The 25,149-nt window shown below is 42.2% G+C and overlaps 1 protein-coding gene across 1 annotated transcript in view; it reads left to right on the top strand.

The window, feature by feature from the left end:
• The window catches only part of DNAH14 (dynein axonemal heavy chain 14), a 439,459-nt gene that overhangs the window by 23,368 nt on the left and 390,942 nt on the right, over positions 1 to 25,149 (top strand). The window contains 3 exon segments of the mRNA XM_029912981.1: positions 1,580 to 1,670; positions 14,668 to 14,730; positions 23,343 to 23,481. Of these exon segments, the coding sequence (XP_029768841.1) occupies positions 1,580 to 1,670; positions 14,668 to 14,730; positions 23,343 to 23,481 (293 nt within the window).

Here is a 25,149-nt window from a genome sequence, read left to right as displayed (position 1 = left end):
CCCACTACTTGCTGCGGCCCTCCCCGGGGCTTTACTGCGTTATATCCGAATTCGCATTATATAGGACCGCATTATATCGGGGTAGAGGTGTATGTCATGAGGTATAAGATGGGTCAGACAGACAGATCCTCTTTCAAGTGTTGAAGTATCAGTTTAGTAAAAACTAATAGCATTTCACACACAGACAGATCCTTATTATAGGATGAAACTTGATTGTCTTATCACTTTTTGCTGTGTAGATCACATTCTGTCCTTGACTAAAGCCCTGTATCTGTGACTTGATTCAAATTGCAGATAAAGCTATTGCTGTGTTTTAAAAAGAATATAAGGAAGCAATCCAGGAACAGTTACATTGCCTGATGTCAAGACCTATTGGCTTTGTCTGACTCTGCATTAATTCTGGAACTGTTTCCTATGCATGCAGAAGGCAAACATAACAAAGTCAGCCTTGGTTTTTATGATTGTTTTTTAATATTCACAAGAACAGTTATGTCTTAGACTCCTGTCTTATTTTGGACTGTAAAGAGGAACTTAAGAACCATTCAGATTGTTGTAATTTAAACAAAATGATAGTTTTATGTCCTCGTCTGCCAACAAGCATCTTTTAGATCAATTGTATACTGCAGTGCTTGAAAAAAAGTATTCTGCATTAAACAGTATGGACACTTTATATAAAAAAAGAGGTTGGTTCAAAAACGCTTGTTTGCTACTAATAGCATAACTTAGCAGTAATAAATACTGATTTGTTATATCCCTACATATAACTGATTGCAACAGAAAATATATTTTTATATAAATGTACTTTATTGGTGAAGCTGTTAATTATCTGTTTTCTCATACCTACTTAAGTTTATAATGAAATTAAATATGAGGAAAGAAAAATAGAACAGTTAATTTGCTACCTATAAACCTCCTGTACATTTTACTCTTTTTGAGTAGCATAGAAATCATGTGAATGGAAAGTCACAGTGCTAGAAACAGATGGTTATATATGTATTCCAGTCAACAAACAATGAAACACGCTGTTTCCATTTGTATGGGAATACAGAGAGAGGAGGGATATATTTGTGGAGTTGTAGAAAAAACAAAAACCTTTTGAAATGCAAAATGTTGGCTATCTGCAGTTAGCTCTGCTGGTAACAAGGTATGTTGCCATGTAGGACTCCTTGATTAATATCCAGCCTAATTTATTCTCTCACCTCAAACATGTAGGGTCTCAAAACATTCAGAAGTGCGGTACTACTCTTAGACACTGAGAATGGCACATACTACATAATTTGTGAGCATCCTCTAGACCCTGGAAGAAAGGATCTTCACAATCCCACTCAAGCATATCAGCTCTTTCAGCTGCTGTTTTTCTGTTTGCCTGCTATTGCCATGCAGCTGCTATTACTAACCAGATTTTGTTTATTAGAGCAGTTAATAAAATGTCAGATTTACTGTGTAGTTAATAAACTATGTATTGCAATAGTGGAAACTCCATAATGTCTCAAACAAATGCTTCTTGAACTCCTGTTTAAGATGAAGTAATGACTATTTTTTATTTCATTTTTCTAGTTTTCTGTATTACACAAAGCAGAAGAAATGGAAATAATTCCTGTAATAGAATGGCTGTGTGAAAGACAACTTTATTACATGATATGTAATTTTAATGTGTTTTCCAATGTCAGGTAAGAGAGAGAATTAATATATAAAAATAATATTAGAATGTATTATAATCTGATAACTTGACAATGCCTTTTTAAAAAAACCTACTAATATCATGCCTGCAATAATTTGTCAGTTTCATAAATTGATATTTTTCCATAGTTACGTTATTTAAGGATGACCAACAAAGAAAAAAATGTGTGCTTTTTTTAGGTTCCCTTGTGATGTGGGATATATTTCTTTTCCTTTTTCTTTTCTCCCTTTTTTTTTTTTTTTTTTCTGTGGGGGTTTTTTTTGTTTCTTTATTTTAACCTTAGACTAGCAGGTATGTGAAGCCATATCTTTTTGGTTTTTGTCAGAAGACTTCTCAAAATCAGGTGTATGGTATGCAAAGTGGTTTTAATCCTTCTTTCATGGTAAAGAATGCATGAAATGACTACCACTACTCAACCCACATGTAGAATGCTGCTGAGCAGTCCTTTATGTATTAAAGATAAAGCAAAATCATTGATACTAAAATAGTCTTGTTCTTCTGATTTGGTATTGTGGATGCATCCATAACAATGCCATAGTTAAAGGTTGAGTTGAACATTTCACTTAAAGCAAGATTTAAAAACCCTCTATTGCACTTTTTGATTATTTGGGCTTCCATTATCAATGTTCTACAGTTCCTAGCTTCTGATTTATATTCATTACTGTCAATTTCCTGTGTCTTCCATTTGTCTATAAATATATAGTTTTTATAGCTGTCTTTACTTCCCCTCTAAATCAGGTCAGTTTTTTAGCCAATACAGCCTTCTTCCTTGGTTGTAGCATTTAGGCTTCTAGTAAAGAGTTCTTAAACAATTCCCAATAATCATTTGCATTTTTCTGGTTAAATTATTCTTCACAGTTGATTTGGCTCATAATTGTTTTCAGCTTTGTGAAATTGGCCCTTCTAAGATATCAAATATATATATTACCGGTCTGGACTTTATTCTGTTTTCACATTATAAATGTGATCGAGTCATGATCACTTGTACCTTAAGCTATCATTAATTTTTAGTTCTGTGATGAGTTCCTCTGTATCTCTCAAGGCCAAGTCTTATACAGAGTCTCCCTCCCCCCCCCCCCCCATATGTTGGCTACAATACTTCTTGAGTTGGGAAATTATCTATAATATTAAGAAATTCCAAGGATGTTTTAGTACTGGCAGCATGAAACCTCCAGCATATGTCGCTCAAATTGAAGTACACAATGATTAAGCAGCTTTTTTCTCTACACATTGTAGATAGGTGCATAAGGAATCAATCAGCGTATTCCCTAATGTGATATGGTAGTCTGTAGCAGGCACCAACTAAAATGTCATCTTGTGCTTTATCTGTTAGGACATTGATCCATAAGCATTCAGGATCATTTTCTTCTGAGCTATTGGTGATTCAAACAGGTAATGTCAGTTTTAACATGGGGTGCCATTCTCCCTCCCCTTTTGCTTACTCAGTCCTTCTTAAATAGGTAATAGCTGTTGATTTTAACATTCCAATCATGAATTATTCCACCAGGTCTCAGTAATACCAACTATATCTAATTTATGCTCATAAATGGACAATTCCAATTCCTCTTGTTTGTTACCCAGCCTCCTAGCACTGTTGTATAGTTAAACAATTTCTTCTCTTCATGTCCTTTGGTTCCTTGACTAATTTTTTTTGATATCTTTATTCTGTTCTGAGAGCTTATATCACCCCTCTTTTTACCCTCGTGTTTTATTAGTTTAACCCCCTCCTGACTACTCTGTCCAGCCTGTTCCTGAGGCAGTTGGTTCCCCTTCTGCTGTGGTGGAGGCAGTTCAGTCTATTCGGCCCTCTCCCCCCATAGAATGTGAACCAATGTTCTATAGAACCAAAGTCCTCCACCATTTATCTAGCCAGTGGTTCATTTCCAGAATCTTCTGCCTTCCTTCGCTTGCAGGACAGGCAGGATCTCAGAAAAAACATTCTTCTTCAGCCCACTTCCGAGTTTCCTGCAGTCATCTATTATCTGTGAGATAGTCTATGACTCCGTGTCATTAGTGCTGATATGGACCATCACCAGTGGATGCTTGTCGAATGACTTAGAGTTATGTCTTGTGTCTTGAGTCCGGGAAGACAGCATACCATCCTCTTGTCTGCTTTTCCCTTGCAGAATGTTCTTTCGATTAGTTGAGTAATGAATCCCCAACAAGGATACTCTGTCTTCCTTGGATGGCTGGAGATTTCTTTGTGGGCAAGCTTGATTTTCTTAGAGGTTGGGCCAAGGTGGCATCCACAGGTGTGTCCTGTACATCTCTCTGTTCCCTGGACCAGCTGAATCTTGAAGTATTATCCGTACTTTCAACGTTGAGGATCTGGTGTTGATTGGAAAGTACTAGCTGTGTGGAATTCCTCCCAGTTGTCTTCTCCTTGGTGGCTACAGGCTGCCCATCCTCATCTGTGTCCAGCCATGTGGAATGCCACTGTGACCTCTTGCCTCTGATGGCCACGAACTTTTAGGCCTCCTTTAACATCCTCTGTCTTCAACTCCTCAGTGGCCAGCTCCTTTCTTCCTTGAGCCTGGGGTATTGGTATTTCCTGAACCTGACTGTCTAGGAACTCTTCAACTTCTCTGATTCTTAGTAATGTCTGTACTTGCCCTTCCAGTCCAAGAATCTTTCGCCAATTTGAAACTTCATTAACAGGAAGTCCCTTCTGGCTGCAAGCAGGAAAGAAAACATGGCCATTGCAGGTCATCAGCACTGGGTTTTTTTTGCTAGTCTTCTTCAAATTGTACATTAGTATAGCACTGACTTGGAAGGAAAGCCTCTCTCTCTCTTTCTAAACTGTCTCCAAAACTCTCTGGTTAGCTGCCTCTCTTTGTGTCTCTCAAGTTTGCCTAGTAAGTGAATTTGTATACCAAGTCTCCCAGCTTAACTCAGCTTAGCTCTGTCCCTCACCACCAGAGACGTCAAACAATGGGACTGATATAAAAGCTCCAAGGGTCAGCGCCTCCCAGCCCTTACCAAGGCACCAACAAACAGACCTGTCTCAGGTGTTTTATGCCGGGGGCCATGGCCCACCTAGCATCTGCAGGGACACCATTCAAAGGTCTGTTAGCTGGCCTTGTTAGAGCTAAATGTTAAACATCCAAAACATTTCAAAATGTAGCCCTCAGTGTCACTTTTTTTTGCCTCACTGTAGCTATATAACCAGTCACAAACTCCACACTTCATTTCCTTCACAAGGCGAAAGCCACTTTTTACATTTAAAAATCAACCAAAAAAGAGTTATTCACCTTATTTCTTGGCTATGGTTGTTAGAGTTCTGAAGGCAACTCATGACCCTTAGGAGGGTGGGCAGAAGAGCAAGGGAGGCAGTTTTATAGAATATAATTATATGGCAGAGACCTGATATCCAGAATTGCTCCCTATCCATCTACAGCGCCGATATAAGCATGATTAATGAGATGTCAGGAGTATAGCCTGATATAATAAGTGAGAGTTGTTCCAGTATGTAACTCTGCCATGTACAAATAATGTTTTCTGCAGTTCAGTGTATTGCACAATTCTGGTTTGTGTGGGCTATTCCTCTCTTGTTTGCAGTGTCTGGAGCATAATCTAGTCATGCCCCCTTCCCTAGTCTGCTCCCAGATTTTCTGCCTCTGCAATGTTCGTGAAATGATTCATTTGCACCCGACTTTTCTTAGCCAGCTTATTATTTTATCAGTTTTTTTCAGGTAGTAGCCTTTTTTCTTCAAGTGCTGGTCCCTATGTGTATTCCATTGTGTGTATGCAGGTACTCCATGTGCCTCATGCTGGCAATGGAAATAATGTCCATTGGTCTGTGCATGCATCCCTGCTCTCCTCATGCTCCGTATGGAGCATATAAGGGGCGGAGTGGACTGACCGCCCTTCCAGTTCCTTCTTACAGCCACACAGCCTGAATCAGAACCTCCAGAGTTTCTCCTGTTTCTTCAGCCTTGTCTTCAACCTGTTTATCTTTAACATAGCTAGTGTAAATAGTTTTTAGTAGTATAGTTAATATTTAATTAGATTCCCCACCATGAGGAACTCTCTGCCTCCTCCCCCATAACCCCTCAGCTCCCAGAATGGGAATTAATCTATGCTCAGAAGACCAGGGTGTAAAAACTGTGTCTCCTGTCAGTGCTCCTTCTCAATAAGCAACAGAAGTGCATATCTCTGCCACGTGCAATATTTGTTGCTGGTTCCCTAGCTGTACCTAGCAGATCTGGGAATTCCCACATAAAAGGCACGTCCAGAAAAGGCTACGAGGCCCTGGTCTGACCCTCTCTCCCATACATTGACAAGAGTCAGCAAGGTGTGCACCTCCTATCATGAGGCCTGACCTAGGAGCAAGGGATATCATGGTCTCATCAGGAGAGCAGGGAACACTTTCATAAATACAAGAGCAGATCCCCCTTTAAATCCATTCCACAGAGGACTGATTCGATCCTGTCCAAGTCGGGGAAGTCTTCGTGCCCAGCCCCTGAAGACTTAGACTATCCTAAGTCCCAGGGCCATAATAAAAAGCCTCATAAGAGCAGGGCTCCATTGGTACCAGATTGCACTGCCAGTAACCATACCAGTCATATTGCCCAGGTCGGAAGACCAAGGACTGCCAGTACTGCCGAAAAGTATCTGTTGGGAACCTCCATCATTGATAACATATAGACCTGGCAACCCAGAGCCAACATATAGACCTGCCAACCCTACTTCGGCTCCATCAGTACGGGCAGAGAGAGCAAAGAGATACACCATCCCAAATGACATCTTTGTTCTTTCAGATCTGCAATCTCCCTGGTTGTTAGTACCATCTCTCACCAGGGAGATTTTGACACCACCAGGGGATATGGGCTATGGAGTAAATCTATCTCCCATCCCCTATATTAGCCACAGCTTTCTTCCATCAGAACTGTCGGCCCCACATATTAAACCAGATCTGGCCTTCTTGTCATTAGGAGAATTAGAGCTACCGGAGGAACCATCACCACCACCTCCAAGGGAGATCAGTCCAGGCAGGAGATCAAGAGCCTCCTGGAACCAACCTTCACCCAAACACACCCTTCAAGACTGGTGGTACCCCATGACTTGAGGACCTCCACAACCCACCTTCAGTCCCTCCTGTTGGGGCCCATGGGACCCATATGCACAATACCCAGGGTCAGTACGATCTCATAGGAAGTCATTCCAGCCCTCCAAGAGAACAACCAAAGCTTTCTTGTGACCCTATCGAAGAGGAGAACTACGAGTTGGATCTGCCATTTCCACTGGTACCAGCACAAATATCTTCCCCATCTCCTATCACCCCAGCTTCGCCATCCCCTCTGGATGGCCACAAGCAGTTTTGAGAGCTGCTGTGCAGGGTGGTGGTGGAAATTCAGATCTGCCTAGAGGAGGTCCAGGATACACAACACAGGATCCAGCTGAGTAGTGCTCCCAGTAAAGGAAGCAATACTGAAACCAGCAAGAGCTGTATGACATGCATCAACAACATGCGCCCCTATCCACAAGAGGACTGAGAAGGGTTACTTTGTCCTGGCTAAGGGAGTGGAGTTTCTGTTTACACACCCCACACCGAACTCTCTAGTTCAGGCTGCAACAGAAAGATCTAGGCAGCAACATCCAAGAGCCACTCCCTGCGATAAGGAGGCCAAGAATCTGGACCTGCTGGGGAGGAAGATATTTACATCTGCTAGACTCCAGTTGAGAATATTGAACTATCAAGTGCTGTTGGCCAGGTTTGATCTTTTGAATTATTCAGAGTTCTTAGATTTTTAAGGACAAATTATTTTAGCAAGATAGGAATCGGTTTCAGCTCTTTATTAATGAAGGCAAGCTGCTGGTCAGAACTGCATTACAATCTGTGGTTGATGCACTGGACACCACATTAAGGTCAATGGCAACTGCCATTGTGATGTGCCAAAAATCATGACTATACTCTTCAGGGCTTTCCAGGGAGATCCAGAACACTGTGGAGGACTTGCCCTTTGAGGAGACCAACCTTTTTAAATTAAAAGTCTGATAAGTTTTTACACTCACTAAAGGACTCAAGGGCAACCCCCCCCCCCTACTCCCTGGGTATATATACAGCAGCTCCAAAGAGGAAATAATTCAAACAAACTAACGACTATGCCTCAACTGATTATCACTAGCGATTCTATGAACCGCCTTGTAAAAGACAGAGGGCAAAAGCCATGATACCCTGTATCTTCCAAGTCAACCACATCAACCCAACCTCACCTCCTGGTGAAAAAGATACTTTTGACTGGAGGCTCTGGAGTTGTGAACCACTGTTGTTGCTGTCTCCACAGAATCCTCATGTATCCTTTTGTGGGTGTGGCCATCTAGCACTCTTTCCCCACAACTGGAGTGCAATAACAATGAACATGTGGGTGCTAGATATCATCCATTACATCTACATAATCCAGTTTCTCTCTGTACCCCCTCAAAAAAACCCCTTCCCTGTCTCCTCATCAGGGACCATTTTCATAAGGAGCTCCTCTGCCAAGAGGTAGAATCTCTCCCTTCCAATGGGGAATGATAGAGTGGGGTACTTCTTTAACATCAAAGAGAAGGGTTCTATTTGAAATATTTCCTCAATATGAAAGATGTGTACTTTCATGTGTCATAATCATCCCATCCACAAAAGATTCCTTAGGTTTAAGGTGGGTCTTGAGCACTATCAATACAGGGTGCTTCCATTCGGTATACCAAGCATCTTCACCGAAGAGTTTCTAGTAGTAACACCATAGTTCAGGTGAAGCAGCTTCACTGTCTTCCCATACTTAGATGATTGGCTTCTCATTTGCAGGATACGTCTAGAAGTACTTGCATCAACCTCATCCCTGCTTCAGCTTCTTTCATCCCTAACAGTCTGTGAGAGTTTGGAAAACTCTGTCCTGTTCCTGATGCAAACTATAGATTTCATAGGAGCAACGTTAGACTCAGTCAGGGTCCAGGCTTATCTCCCGATGGAAAGATTTCACGTTACATGCAACCTGATAAACCAGGTTACGTGCAACCCTCAAATGTCAGTCTGGATTTGCCTTTCTCTCCTGGACCATGGGGCATCATGTACCTCTGTTACACTGTTCGCCAGACTCCACCTCTGTTACCTGCAGATTTGGCTCTGAACAGTATCTGTACTAAGCAAATACAGCATGAATACCATAGTAACAATCTGTACCATGTTGAGGACCTCACTAACTTGATGGAAAGATTCCAAACAAGTTTGTGTGCGTATTCTTTTCCTATCACCCATACCCAACAAGTAAATAATTGTAGATTCTTCCCTGATAGGCTGGGGAGTGTGCATGGACCATCAGCTCAGGACATTTGGGTGCCCCAAGAGACTACAATGCACATCAGTCTTCTGGAACTCTGGGCAGTCTGAGACACTTGCAAAGCTTTTCTACAATTCATTCAGTCCCGTCGTCCATCCGTTTCCCCCCCCCCCCCCCCCCGAAAAAAATCTGCAACTCCAACCCAGAAAAGCCTCATCTGGAGCCCCAGAGCAGAGTGGGGAGAGATTTCAAGGAGAGAGAGACAGTCCAGGAGGGTATATCCTGGAACAGAATGGGACTGCAGATTAAAAATCCCGGCCTCGATCCCTAGCCCTAATGTAGGTCTAAATTCTCTGGGGAGAGAAGCAGGGTTCATACCCTACTTCCCTTCTCCCCAACTTGAATCAGGGAAATTTCAGTGATGATACCCCATGTTCCAGGCAGGGGGAATGGGACTACCAGGGGGAGGACACTGAGGGAGACATACCCAGAGGGCTCAAGGTGCTGAATAAATACCATGTCCTGGCTTTAGCCAGGCAGAAATACCTGGAAACCCAGCCAAAAGGACAAAAAAAATCCAAGAGCAAGAAGGAAAATAACAAGGCGAAAAACCCCCAAAGAGATTTTTTTGTCATCTTACACAGACACACCTCCTCCTGGAGTGAGGAAGGGGAGCTTTCAGATTCAGGCACTGAGCAGCACATGGAAAAAAATGGAACAAACTCCCCCCTCCCCCTCCCAAAAAAATGTTTAAACCTATGTACAAAAAGGTTGCATCCGCAATCCAGATCCAGCCTGAGAACGCATTAGAGGATTGCTTTCTAAATTCTCGCCTGAGACAGCAATCCTGCTGCAACCATCCTTCAAGGATGTGATCAAAGAGAAGTGGGAAACTGCTAATAGGGGAAAAAGCATAAGCAGGAATTCAGTTGGATATTACAAGTTGCAAGAGCCAAAAAATGCCATTACGGATATACCAAAGGTTGATGTTGCAGTGGCATCTCTAGCAAAAGACCTAGTAATCTCATCTCAAGTGGATTTCTTTCCTAAAGATCCCACCTGATAGAAAGGTGAAAGCTACCTTTAGAAGGGGCTTTGAGGCTTTGCTAGACACCCTCAGATCATCCCTGGTGGCTACATTCTTCACAAGAGTCTGTGTCCTGGCTGGATATCCATAAGACTGGGAAGGATGGAGGCTTTTGGTCTACACTTCAGAAAATTTTCCTGGCAACAGCCTTTATGGCAGATGCCTCAATGGATGCAATGAGATTTTCAGCCAAGTCCATGGCATCCAGATCAGCAGACATCTCTAGCACACATCTCATCCAGCTTTGCCCAGGAAGTTGATGTTCACTCCAAACAAATTCTGTGATCCTCTAAATTCACAGGCTCTCTCCTCTTTTGGGGGAAAAACTAGATAAAATAATGACAGAAAGCGCTGCCAAACTGAAGCACACCCTCTCTGCCACACTCAGTACTCTGAGGGACCACAAACCCAGCAACAGACAAAAACTTTCCTATTGTCTATCCTCTTTGCAAAGGTATCAGAGGAAATAAGACAGGTTTATCAGGGAAAACCCTGGAACTGGGAATCAGGTGGAAAATCTAGAGGTGGATCCATCACCTCTAAAAGCCCATTATGAAAACAAATAAATGTGCCTCCATCCAGACCTGAGTGGAGGAGGCAGAATTTCCCACTTATCAGAAGAATGGTCTCTATCGACCAGAGACAAGAGGACAAGAAGGGTAGTGAGTTGTGGATACTCTCTCAAATGGAGGGCCTCACCCACCTCTTCATCCAGTCCCCCTTCTTGAATGACACCATCAAATGCAAACTGGTGTTAACGAATTCTCACATCTCCTGGACATAGGAGCAATAGAAAGGGTTCCCTCAGAAATAAAAAGATTCTTAGATCTACACTCCATTTTCTTAATTGTCCAGAAGCATGGGTTGGGGTGTGGGGCAGCAGGTCAGAGCTAACCTGGGTCTCAAATAGCTTAACACATGGATTTGTGGATCTAGCAGATGCATATATCCACATTCCCATTCGACCATGCTACTACAGATTGCCCATTACCAGTACCAAATGTTTCCTTTTGACTTTTTTGTCCGCTCCCAAGGTCTTTAAGAAGATGCTTGTGACAATAATAGCCAGACTGAGGTCCCAGGGCACTCACTTGTATCCTTTCCTAGATGACATCTTCATCAGAACTCCAACCCAAGCAACAGAACACAATGCCACAGTCCAGTCTCTGGATTTGCTTCAAGCATATGGATTTGTAAACACCAAGAGTAGCTGCTTGGCTCCCTTCACCTGGGAATAGAAATAGACTTCTGTGGCAAAGGTCTGTCCATCGTCAGACAGATTTCACAAGATACAGAACCTGATATCCAGTTGGTAAAATGTTCAAATCTGACCATAGCTCAATGTCTACAACTAATGGGCTGCCTGTTTTCATGTATTGGAGTCACCCCATGGGCCATGTCAGGTGCCTCCAGGCCTTTCTCCTGAAAATATGGAACGTTTCAGCAGAATGCATGCAAGGTTCTGAACCAGGTGCTAATTCCACTAAAATGGTGGACAGTCTCACAGAGCATTGCAAAGGTCTTCCCTTTGTCTTAAAGATGCACAGGTACTCACAACTGATGCTAGCCTGAAGGGATGGGGAATGAATCTGGGGCACAGAAAAATGCAAGGTACCTGGAACCCGAGGTGAAATTAATCAAATGGCAGACTGGCTCAGGAGATGCACAGTCAACAACTCAGGATGGTGCTTGAATTAGTAAGTCTTCGCTATGATTTTTCAAGAGCTCAAACTTCTGGCAGTCAACCTGTTTGGCCACTTTGTGTTCTTATGATTGGCTAAGTATCTCACAGGGATGCAGATGCCAAATCTCTGGTGACAGATGCTCTTTTGCACAGATGGCTACAAGGCCTGCCATATGCTTTTCTGCTCTTTCCATTTCTAGGAAAGGTGATCCAGTAGATAAGATGAGGCAAAGGCAATAGTGTGCTAACTCCATGTTAGGTAAGGCGATCATAATTCTTCAACCTGATTGAATTGAAATTGGAGCCACCAGTGTAGCCCATATTGGTACCAACTAAGAGGTGGGCGGGCTTGCCCGCCCACTTCTAAAGGCCCCTCCCCCAGCCTAGCGGGAGGGACCACTGGACCCAGGAACCAACTAAATCCTTGGGACAACTAATGAAAAAACAGGGAGTGAAGTGACAGTCAAAGGTTCAAAATCAGGGTACCAGATGGGGACACCGAGCAGAGAACCCCGGACAGCACCCACTGCTCCTCAAAGGTGTCGAGGGAGCCAGCGGACGCTGCCCAGTGGAACTCTGCCCGGAGACGTGAGACCAGGGAAGTACGGAAATAGGCCCCACAGTCGCAGAGCACCCCCTCGTCCAACATCCTCTCCCTGGTATTGTAGATGGTAAGTTTAGCTAAAGCCAGGAGGAGGTTGACGAGGAGGTCTCGCGACTTCGTGGGGCCACGGATAGTGTGCGCGTAAATGAACAGGTGTGGGGAAAAGTGCAGCCAGAACCCCAACAAGAGGTTCTGGAGGAGCCGGAACAGGGGCTGCAACCTGGCGCACTCGAGGTAGGCGTGCGCCAGGGTCTCCCTCACGCCGCAGAATGGGCAGGCCTCGGGAATAGGGGTGAACCGCGCCAGGTACATGCCCGTGCTCACGGCTCCGTGAAGGAGCTGCCAACCAATGTCCCTAGCGGGCCTTGGGACTAAGGTAGCTACCGGTGAGACTAGACATCATTGACCAAGGCCCATTCTTCCATACAGACCTAGACAGGCACCTGCTGTCATCCTGGCTGTTGAGAGGGAAGCTTAGCTATGCTAGGATTATCCTACAAAGTGATTGGAACACTACTGTCTAGATGAGCCTCAACACTAAAAGCCCAATCTTCCGTTTTATTAGGTTTAACTCATGGTGTCAAGAACACAGCAAAAATCGCAGTGATCCTGGTATCCCAGGTATCCTGTGTTGATCGGCTCTTTCCTGTTACCCAGAATGCATAGGTTCACAGACAGACTCTTGAGCTGAAGTAGTATGTCATTTATTTGGTGCTTCAGTGAGTGATCAGTCCACTGAAACAGGGCACAGCATAGGTTTAAATGCAAGTGTGCTCCTTCATTCATGAGCTCGCCTTAAAGGTATTCATTTATATATTGTATAAACACTTTTTCTGCCTTAGCACTAAGATTAGTTTGCTAACTCAGTTGCTCATGTTGCTGACCTAGTTGTTTACATGATCAGATTGCTGGTTCAGCATTTTACCTGGCTGTTCTCTTTCCTTGCCAGACAAGCAGGCATCTTTCCACATGTTCCAACATCTAAAGTATACAGTCTACATATTACATCATTGACTTTCTTTAGGAAAGAATAGACAAGGGATTTCAGCCTAGGTCCATAGTCTGCCAGGTATAAGCTATAAATAATATCCTATTTGCTTGATTGTTTGGTTCCTTGACTGAGACCCCTTAGGTATCCATATTTCTCAGAGTAGTCAGACTGGCTAAACCTGCAGTTAGACCAGTTTTTCCCAGTTGGGAGATACCAATCGCACACCATTTTGAGCCACTGACATCAATATCTCCATTTTACCTATCCATTATAACCTGTTTTCTGGTCGCCATCATGTATGCTAGATGAGTTTCTGAACTGAAAGCTTTATCCATGCAGGACCCCGAGTGTGTATCATGATGACAAGTTGGTGCTAAGATTCCCAGAATCACTCTTGCCTAAGGTGAATTCATCTTTCTATGTTTCACAGAAGACTGTCATCCTTTCCTTCTGTCCAAAGCCACAGTGCCCAATAGAAAAGCTGTTAGCACACTTTGGATGTTAGAGCACTAAAGAGCTATATCAAGCCTACTGAATCAACAAGAAGATTGGGCTTCTTATTTGTATTTGATGTGAAGTGCCAAGTATCCAAGCTATTGCTAGCTAGGTGGATCAAGCTATGCATCGTTCAGGTATATAAGGCAACAGGTACTCTTTTCCAGACATCGTCCAGGCACGCTCTAGTCTAAAGGACCTCTTGCGACTTTGTGGGTGGAAAGAGCTTGTGTTTCCACTGCAGAGATCTGCAGGGCAGCAACATGGTTCTATATTAACACCTTTATTAGACTACTGTGCAGGTTGCAGGATTGTGCAGGTGCGAGTCTAATAATAGCATTACTATTTTGAGTGAGTAAGTTCGGGAGAGGGGAGTTTCCCAATCTCATTCTGTTCTGTTTTTTTTTTTTTATCCCTCCCTACTTCGGTTCACTGCTTGCTACTTCCCATATATATTAAAACTGTGGGAAATGCTGAGATGAAGAATGGTAAATTTCTTACCTGATAATTTCCTTTCTGCTAGCAACATTCTCCCACAATTTTACCCTCCCTGGTTGGCTTCCTAGCCAAAGGACAGTATTTAATTTCAATATTCATGTTTGAAGGCCACGGCCTACTGTATGTAGTTTATTAGGTGGTGTTTACCCTAACCATATTCTACAAATTTTTATACAGTTTTGGGATTAATCATCTGTCAGCAGGCCAGAGATTAGGGGCCTGAATATCCCAGGCTCTGCTAAAGCTTTGAACTGCTTCCAGAAACTGCACACAGGAGGGGAATACCCTCTATATATCATAATTGTGGGAGATGCTGCTATCAGTAAGGAAATTATTAGGTAAGGAATTTACCATTTGTTTGTTTCTAGAATGAAGAAATATTTTTTCACCTGGAAAATCAATGTTCGAAGAGCTAAGACAACCAAGAGCAAGTAAGTTGGAATACAAAGTATTGTGAAAAAAATTAAAAGGAATCTGAATGTTCTGAAATGTATCTGTTGAATAAAGTGCAAATTAATCTTTCAGTGTTATGTCAATCAGCAATAAACAATTACAAAAAATCGCTAAGGCATCTTTATTGTATTGATACCTGCATGGCAAAAATTATTGCAATGAAAGTTCAGTGGTACATCTATATTACTGTAAAGCATAATATCATAGAGGACTGTCTTTTTGTTGTATGTTGAGGTCATGGTCCATGACTAGGGACCCGATATGCTATTCATAGATTCTAAGGACATTACTATGGTAATACAAATAATAATAGAGTTTGAGTGAGGTCTGTTCCACCCATATAAAGTAAGAATGATCAAGTTCTATGCAGAGGGAACATGGAGGGACTGAGAGGAATTCAGTCTCTGTGCTGGGACCAAAAGAAACAGGATCCCATGGCCACTTTCTCTATACCATTCCCATTATGGTCTTCCTCATTAGTACATAGACCCAATCTATGGCATGTAGAGGTGCACAGGCCTATGAGTGATGCAGAGAATCTGCCACTGGTTCTCTGCACAATGAATGCATTTCTTTCTCTATGGAATAAACAACAGAAGATTGTGAGTTCAGGCCAATGCCTGCATAGAGGAGTGGGCATAATGAGCTCTGCTTTATGAGACCCTGCAACGTGCCTGTACAGCTGTACAGCTTAGGAAGAATTCTGGTTGAAATTGGGAAGTTGTTAAGAAATTGTTGTATCCTGGATTGCTTCTTTGTCTATGAGTATCCACCATTGCTAACAAGCCTTTATGTGTATCCCTCAGACCGGGCACAATAGCAGATTGTTAGGACTTACGGTCTGAATAGGTCTTACCTGGCAACAACAAGAAAGTAACTGCATCCTAGGGATTCTCTCCAACTTCCATCAATAGGGGGCTGATGTTAGGAGAGTGAAAAATTCCCAAACAAAACAAAGAGACAGAGGTGACAAAGCAAAAAAGACTGAAAGGGGAAGACAAAGCCAGAGACGAAGTTTTGGGCAGGAGAGGAAAAGGGGGATGGACCAGCCAATATCAGAGAAGGCAAGATGGACAGAAAAGGTTTCATGTTTCAGAACACAAGACATGTGCTACAGCAGAAGGACCCTGGACAGTCCCATATCATTCTGATCCCAGCTCAAAGAATAGTTTGGAATAGTGAGGAAACCAAGGCAAGTAAATGCATTTAGGGTTTTTTATTTTTGTATAGATCTGTGGGTTTCTGGTGTGATTAATTAAAAAGCAGTGAAGGTTTCAGAATCCTGTGCAAAGTTTGTGGTACACTATTCACATGTTCCTTGAAGAGGCAAACTGTGGAACCAGAAAATTCATGTGGCCAGAGTTCTAGGAGAGGGTATTGTGATGGGTTGTCCCCCCTGGGGTGCAGTCTGGGAGATTGGGAACCGCTGGGCCCCTCTAACCACTCAGTTGGGTTGGCCCTACTCATACTGCTTGGGAACACAGCAAGCATAACCTAAGCCCTGTTATCACTCCGCATGATAGCAGGTGGCGCCACACACCCAAACTGAGCTACCCGAGAGAGCAGCTTCACCCAAGCCACTCAAATACATGCAGCAGACAGCAGCCAATTTCCCAGCTTTCCAGACTCTCAACCACCACTGGAGTATAAACCCAAAATTATACCGTCTTGCGCTGTACAGGGAACTGTATAGCGTAAGCTCATAAAATTCACTCCCTCCCTTGTGGAGAGGAATATGCAGCAGCCTTTCCCCCAAGCTATGATTCCCACACACTTCACTCCAACTCACTGGTTTAGATAAAGCAAAAACAAGTTTATTAACTACAAAAGATAGATTGTAAATTGTTATAAGTGATAGCAAATGGATCAAAGCAGATTACCTAGCAAATAAACAAAAAACGCAAACTAAGCTTAATATACTAAATAGACTGGATATGAATTAGCAGATTCTCACCCTAAGAGATGATACAAGCAGGCAGCAGAGTCTTAAGGGGCAAGCTTCATTTGCTTTGCTGCTTGGAATCCCCAGGTGTTTCATTCACAGGCTACAAATCCCTTTAGCCTGGATCCAGCACTTTCCCCAGTTCAGTCTTTGTTGCTCAGTTGTTTCCAGGAGTTGTCCTGTGTGGGGCGTGAAGAACGTCAGATGATGTCACTGTCTGCCTTATATAGCTTTTGTATATGGTGGGAACCTTTTGTTTCAAAGCTTGGTTCCCAGACCAGTCTGTGGAAAAATACTGACATCCCAAGATGGAGTCCAGCATCATAGAATCCAAGAAGTGGAAGGGACCTAGAGAGATCATCTAGTCCAGTCCCTTGCAGTCAAGGCAAGACTAAGTATTATCTAGACCATCCCTGACAGGTGTTTGTCCAACCTGCTCTTAAAAATCCCCAATGATGGAGATACCACAACCTCCCTAGGCAATTTATTCCAGTGCTTAACCACTCTGACAGTTAGGAAGTTTTTCCTAATGTCCAACCTAAACCACCCTTGCTGAAATTTTAGCCCATTGCTTCTTGTCCTATCCCCAGAGGTTAAGAACAACATTTTTTCTCCCTCCTCCCTGTATCGTTTATGTATTTGAAAAGTGTTATCGTGTCCCCTCTGTCTTCTCTTCTCCAGATTAAACAAACCCATTTTTTTCAATCTTCCCTCATAGGTCATGTTTTCTAGACCTTTAATCATTTTTGTCACTCTTCTCTAGACTTTCTCCAATTTGTCCACATCTTTCCTGAAATGTGGCACCCAGAACTGGACACAATACTCGAGTCGAGGCCTAATCAGCGCAGAGTAGAGCGGAAGAATTGCTTCTGGTGTCTTGCTTACAATACTCCTGCTAATACATCCCAGAATGATGTTCGCTTTTTTTGCAACAGCGTTACACTGTTGACTTCTATTTAGCTTGTGATCCACTATGACCCCCAGATCCATTTCCGCAGTACTCCTTCCTAGGCAGTCATTTCCCATTTTGTATATGTGCAACTGATTGTTCCTTCCTAAGTGGAGTACTTTGTATTTGTCCTTATTGAATTTCATCCTGTTTACTTCAGACCATTTCTCCAGTTTTTGAATTTTAATCCTATCCTCCAAAGCACTTGCAACCCCTCCCAGCTTGGTATTGTCCGCAAACTTTATAAGTGTACTCTCTATGCCATTATCTAAATCATTGATGAAGATATTGAACCGGGCCCAGAACCGATCCCTGCGAGACCCCACTCATTATGTCCTTCCAGCATGACTGTGAACCACTGATAACTACTCTCGGGGGATGATTTTCCAACCAGTTATGCACCCACCTTATAGTAGCTCCATCTAGGTTGTATTTCCCTAGTTTGTTTATGAGAAGATCATGCGAGACAGTATCAAAAACCTTTCTAAAGTCAAGATATACCACATCTATCGCTTCCTTCCTATCCACAAGGCTTGTTACCCTGTCAAAGAAAGCTATCAGGTTGGTTTGACACAATTTGTTCTTGACAAATCCATGCTGACTGTCATTTATCACCTTATTATCTTCTAGGTGTTTGCAAATTGATTGTTTAATTATTTGCTCCATTATCTTTCTGAGTACAGAAGTTAAACTGATTGGTCTGTAATTCCCTGGGTTGTCCTTATTTCCCTTTTTATAGATGGGCACTAATTTGCCCTTTTTCAGTCTTCTGGAATGTTTCCTGTCTTCCATGACTTTTCAAAGATAATTGCTAATGGCTCAGATATCTCCTCAGTCAGCTCCTTGAGTATTCTAGGATGCATTTCATCAGGCTCTGGTGATTTGAAGACATCTAACTTGTCTAAGTAATTTTTGACATGTTCTTTCCCTATTTTAGACTCTGATCCTACCTCATTTTCACTGGCATTCACTATGTTAGATGTCCAATTGCCACCAACCTTCTTGGTGAAAACTGAAACAAAGAAGTCATTAAGCACCTCTGCCACTTCCACATTTTCTGTTATTGTCTTTTCCCCCCTCATTGAGCAATGGGCCTACTCTTTCCTTAGTCTTTCTCTTGCGTCTAATGTATTTGTAGAATGTTTTCTTGTTTCCTTTTATCATGTGGACTGATCACATGTCCTTGTACAGTCATAGCAGCCATTACTTGGAGGCTGTCTGTAGTGTTCTCAGGAAGACTCCTCAGGTGGGAGATAAGCTTATCCTAGGGCCTATTGTTTTTCCTAATGGCCCATTGCTCTGAATAGGTCCTTCTCCACCCACTATATAGACTGAAAGCATCTTGTCTAGTGGGCGTTGCCCAGGTGTAACTACATTTGAAATACAGATATATAGTCAATATTCACAACTTCAGATACAAAAGTGATACATGCATACAAATAGGATAATCATATTCAGCAAATCATAACTTTTCCAATGACCCCTTATATGATTTATCTTGCATATATTACATTATAATTGTCATAATATCATAATAATATCACTGCAAAGAATATGGAGTGCAGTGTCAAAGGTATGTTTAAGCTAATGAGGTAGTCTGAGGAGTCAGCACTGGTTCCAGAGGCCGGGCAGTAGGTTGCATGGTCACTGCTCTGCACCCATGAGCATTTGCATAGAGGACTGAAGAAAGGGACAATGCATGGGCTCTGTTCAGACTCTGGAGGCTTAAAACACCTGGAGATTCAGCAATTGGATCCCTGCTCAGTAGTTTGACGAAGGAGAGTCCCCTCTTTGCTACCTATGTGTGTGTCAGGGTGCAAGTGGGAGAAGGCTACGTATGCTCTGTCCCTTCCTTTGCACATTCATGTGTGACTAAGCACAATCTAACTATAGGTTTCAGAGTAGCAGCCGTGTTAGTCTGTATCCGCAAAAAGAACAGGAGTACTTGTGGCACCTTAGAGACTAACAAATTTATTGGAGCATAAGCTTTCGTGGGCTACAGCCCACTTCTTCGGATGCATATAGAATGGAACATATATTGAGGAGATATATATACACACATACAGAGAGCATGAACAGGTGGGAGTTGTCTTACCAACTCTGAGAGGCCAATTAAGTAAGAGAAAAAAACTTTTGAAGTGATAATCAAGATAGCTCAGTACAGACAGTTTGATAAGAAGTGTGAGAATACTTACAAGGGGAGATAGATTCAATGTTTGTAATGGCTCAGCCATTCCCAGTCCTTATTCAATCCTGAGTTGATTGTATCTAGTTTGCATATCAATTCCAGCTCAGCAGTCTCTCGTTGGAGTCTGTTTTTGAAGTTTTTCTGTTGTAAGATAGCCACCCGCAGGTCTGTCATTGATCTTCCAGAAAACACCATCCCGGCCACTATGGACGTAGAAGCCCTCTACACCAATATTCCACACAAAGATGGACTACAAGCTATCAGGAACAGTATCCCCGATAATGTCACAGCTAACCTGGTGCCTGAAATTTGTGACTTTGTCCTCACCCACAACTATTTCACATGTGGGGACAATATATACCTTCAAGTCAGCGGCACTGCTATGGGTACTCGCATGGCCCCACAGTATGCCAACATTTTTATGGCTGACTTAGAACAACGCTTCCTTAACTCTCGTCCCCTAACGCCCCTACTCTACTTGCGCTACATTGATGACATCTTCATCATCTGGACCCATGGAAAAGAAGCCCTTGAGGAATTCCACCATGATTTCAATAATTTCCATCCCACCATCAACCTCAGCCTAGATCAATCCACACAAGCGGTCCATTTCCTGGACACTACTGTGCTAATAAGCGATGGTCACATAAATACCACCCTATACCGGAAACCTACTGACCGCTACACTTACCTACATGCCTCCAGCTTCCATCCAGGACACACCTCACGATCCATTGTCTACAGCCAAGCTCTAAGATATAACCGCATTTGCTCCAATCCCTCAGATAGAGACAAGCACCTACAAGATCTCTATCAAGCATTCTTAAAACTACAATACCCACCTGCTGAAGTGAAAAAACAGATTGACAGAGCCAGACGAGTACCAAGAAGTCACCTCCTACAAGACAGGCCCAACAAAGAAAATAACAGAACACCACTAGCTGTCACCTTCAGCCCCCCAAATAAAACCACTCCAGCACATCATCAGAGATCTACAACCTATCCTGAAAGATGATCCTTTACTCTCACAGATCTTGGGAGACAGACCTGTCCTCGCTTACAGACAACCCCCCAACCTAAAGCAAATACTCACCAGCAACCACACATCACTGAACAAAAACACTGACCCAGGAACCTATCCTTGTAACAAAGCCCGATGCCAACTCTGTCCACATATCTATTCAAGTGACATCATCATAGGACCTAATCACATCAGCCTTACCATCAGGGGTTCGTTCACCTGCACATCTACCAATGTGATATATGCCATCATGTGCCAGCAATGCCCCTCTGCCATGTACATTGGCCAAACCGGACAGTCTCTACGCAAAAGAATTAATGGACACAAATCTGACATCAGGAATCATAACACTCAAAAACCAGTGGGAGAACACTTTAACCTGTCTGGCCATTCAATGACAGACCTGCGGGTGGCTATCTTAAAACAGAAAAACTTCAAAAACAGACTCCAACGAGAGACTGCTGAGCTGGAATTGATATGCAAACTAGACACAATCAACACAGGATTAAATAAAGACTGGGAATGGCTGAGCCATTACAAACATTGAATCTATCTCTCCTTGTAAGTATTTTCACACTTGCTTCTTATCAAACTGTCTGTACTGAGCCATTTTGATTATCACTTCAAAAGTTTTTTTTCTCTTACTTAATTGGCCTTTCAGAGTTGGTAAGACAACTCCCACCTGTTCATGCTCTCTGTATGTGTGTATATATATCTCCTCAATATATGTTCCACTCTATATGCATCTGAAGAAGTGTGCTGTAGCTCACGAAAGCTTATGCTCCAATAAATTTGTTAGTCTCTAAGGTGCCACAAGTACTCCTAATCTAACTATAGTTAACATAGTCTGTCTTTACCTTATTTTCAGATACTTAAATGGGAAAGGCATTGGGAAGTCATTACTCAATTTTTAATCTATATTTAAATTCAGCCATTTTCATTTATGTAAATAGGAGTTATGAATGATTAAAAACTGAATAAGAATTCCAAAATTTTGCTGATTGATTATGGAAGTGAGAACATAATGGTGTCATTTATAATCTAACTTCTGTAAAACAGAGATAGCGGTAACATTTTTACAGTAATTATGTTAATTAGATTCAGTAAAGGAGGAACTGTCATTATAAGGCCCTATTTTCAAATGCTAATAGCTAGCTGAAAATTTTACCAGTTGTGATTTTCTATTTTACTGTCAGCAGTTTGCCCAAATGCAGTTTTCTTTTGTGTGTGGAAAGTTTGTCATAATTATTTTGGGGCACTGTCAGACTATCCAACTATATGAAAATTGTATCTTAAAAAAAAAATCAATTTACTCTTGAATAACTAAAAAATGGATTATTTTCAAAATGTATCCTGCAACCATAGTACCTTGTACTTAGTAATTATTTGTATTACCATGGCGTCTAGTACTGCAATCTCATCTCATCCTGCATCCCACAAGCTAACCCCTATTCCTCTACAGACTTAGGCATCTGAGTAACTTTTTTTTTGGTGGTTAGTTCCACTAAACTCAACAGATGAAAGAAATGGAGGCCCCATTGAAGTCCATAGGAACCATAGGCGAAAATTAGCAGGTGTTTAGCACCCACCGCCAGCCAAGCTCCCCCTCTTCCGCCCACCCTCCAGTGCCTCTCCCTCGATGGCAGCCCCGCTGATCACTCCTCCCCCTCCATCCCAGTGCCTCCCACCTGCTACGAACAGCTGTTCGCACGGCAGGTCGGCTCCGGGAGGTAGGGGGAGGAGTGGGGATGGGGTATGCTCGGGAGGGGGCGGAAAGAGGCGGGGCGGAGCAGAGGCGGGGGCTTCGGGGAAGGGGTGGAGTGGGGGCGGGGTCTGGGCGGAGAGGGGGAGGTGTTGAGCACTCCCCGGGTAGAGGGGAAGTCTGCGCCTATGATAGTTTTGATTATTCACCAGCATAAAGTTACTCACGGGTATAAGTATTTGCAGGCTCTTGGCCTATGATGAATTAGACCATGTTAATTCTTGGATAGGAAACCTCCAAAGAACATCAGGATGCTACATTTGGTGGCATTCTTCCCTCATAGTTGGGGTTTGAGGTCCTCATGTAATATGGAAGATACTGTAGAAGTTCAAATTGTTCCAGTCATTATTGATTATAAACATTAAGTTTCCTACAGCTTTAGGACCTGATCCAGAGCCCTTTGGAGTCAACAGGAGTCTTTCCACTGATTTTTAAAGAGCTTTGGATCAGTGTTTTATGAGGATAACTGCCTTTAACATGTTACGATATTAGGTTTAGAAATAGCATTTAATTTAATCAATAATAGGAAAAGAATTATATATATCATAAAGAGAAATTACATTTTTGAGTTCAGTAGTATTTTCAGGCTGAGAATACTAAAGAATTAAAAGGGGGAAAACAGCATGGAGTTCCAGTTACAATATATTTCTATAGTGTCTACTTAACTGTTACAGAAAGAGAAGCACTTGTATACATTTTACACCTTGAGATGCTTTTCTTGTTTCCAGAACTATGATGTACAACCAGCTTTTTTTGGCTGATGAATTATTTCTAAGCTGCTTGCTTTATATCCAAGGACTGTGTGAAGATGCATGTAACATTAATTGCTGCAAAGGATCAGAAGATAATGCAATTTATTTGATAAAGGTGAGCAAAGCAACAATATTTTTAAGTGTAAATACACAAAAAATTAATGGCTCCATATCTCACACATCAGTAAATATTAGTGATGAAAAAGATATGATAAGATATTCTTGAATAATTCTGAAAAATGGCAACAAAGGCATTTGAGGTATGGGGCATGTGAGCACATGATTGGTTATAGAGTTTTCATTTCCAACAAAACAAGTGGATGGGGAATTGGGGGTCAGCTTGCCAACTGATGATTTGAAGTATCCGTTTAAGAATTGATGTGCATCATTTAAAGTGTGTGAATTGTACAGTGTGTCACCAATACAATGCAGTATATTATTGTGACATGAAATCATTTGTACTAAGATAGATTTTAAGCTTTTTGGGACTATCTCACTGGTGACTTTGGGCATGTCACTTCCCTTATCTGTACTTCAGTTATCTCATCTGTAAAATGGGGATAATGATACTAACCTCTTTTGTAAAGCACTTTGAGATTTATGGATGAAAAGTACAAGAGGTAGGTTTTACCCCACTATTGTGATTATTTCATTTATATGTGTATTGTGGGGCCCTGATTGGGGCCTCCAGGTGCCATCTACCACAATACAGAAAATAAACTCTGTAAATACTGATGGAATCTGCCATAAAGCAACAAGGTGATCTGAAAAAAAATTAAGTACCATATTTTTTTTCATTGCAATAGGAATCTAGTATTGTTTTAGACAGTTTTTTTCTATATTTGACCATTTGTAAACCAGCTACATTTTATGCATTTTAAGTACAATTTTTACAATGATATTTATTTGTTCACTGGAATTGTCTTAGCTTGCTTTTCCTTTTGCTGTGTACCCCTCAATTCTATACAAAATATCACTGTTAAACTAATATTTCTTCATTGAGTGGTTTTCTAGATGTCTTCCATTCGTAATATTGCACATCCCTTAATGCCAGAGACTGGAACTTTTTTCTTGCTAGCAGTCGCCCTGTTGGTCCAGGGATGCTCCTGGAATGCCCCTCCTGTTCCACCTCTGAAGGCATAAAGAGACAGGGTTGACCAACTGCCACTCAGTTCTTTCAACAATGGCCTTAGGTTAGAGGCAGAACACTTTAGCAGTCCCTTATCTCTGTTTTAAACTTGGGCAGTTAGGTGTTGTAAATATTTTTTGTTTTAGTCAGATAGCTTTAGATAAGTTCTTTGTTAGTATTTTAGTGTTAGCTAGCATTTTAAGATAGTTTTAACGTTTAGTTAGGTGCTAGGTGATAGGCAGCTATGTGGGCTCCTAAATCTCTTGGTTTTAAAACATGCCTTTCATGTAACGTTGCCTGGTCAGAGATGCTCGTAAGTGTTTTCGTATCTAGGTTGGGGGCATATTCCTAATAAATGTGCTATCTGGTGCTCTTTTGGCTAGCAGTCTCAGAAGAACAGGGAGATTAAATTGAGGATGTATCTCCTGGACAGATGTGAGACCTGACTCAGATCCTGGTGAGTCAGATAGTCGGTCTCCAATATTCCCTCTACAAGTAGTGTTTCTGTGGCAGTTAAAAATCTTTGGCTGAAAAGGGACACATTTCTTTCTCCAGATCTGTCAAGGCTGTATCCCCACTTTGAACTTTAGGGTACAAATGTAGGGGCCTGCATGAAAACCTCTAAGCTTAACTACCAGCTTAGCTTTGGTCCCG

Source organism: Terrapene carolina, unplaced genomic scaffold, assembly GCF_002925995.2.
Source record: "Terrapene carolina triunguis isolate 2854851 unplaced genomic scaffold, T_m_triunguis-2.0 Scaffold406, whole genome shotgun sequence".
NCBI classification, from domain to species: domain Eukaryota; kingdom Metazoa; phylum Chordata; order Testudines; family Emydidae; genus Terrapene; species Terrapene triunguis.
Note: the sequence above shows the minus strand (reverse complement) of the source record. Positions and strands in the feature narration are given on the sequence as shown.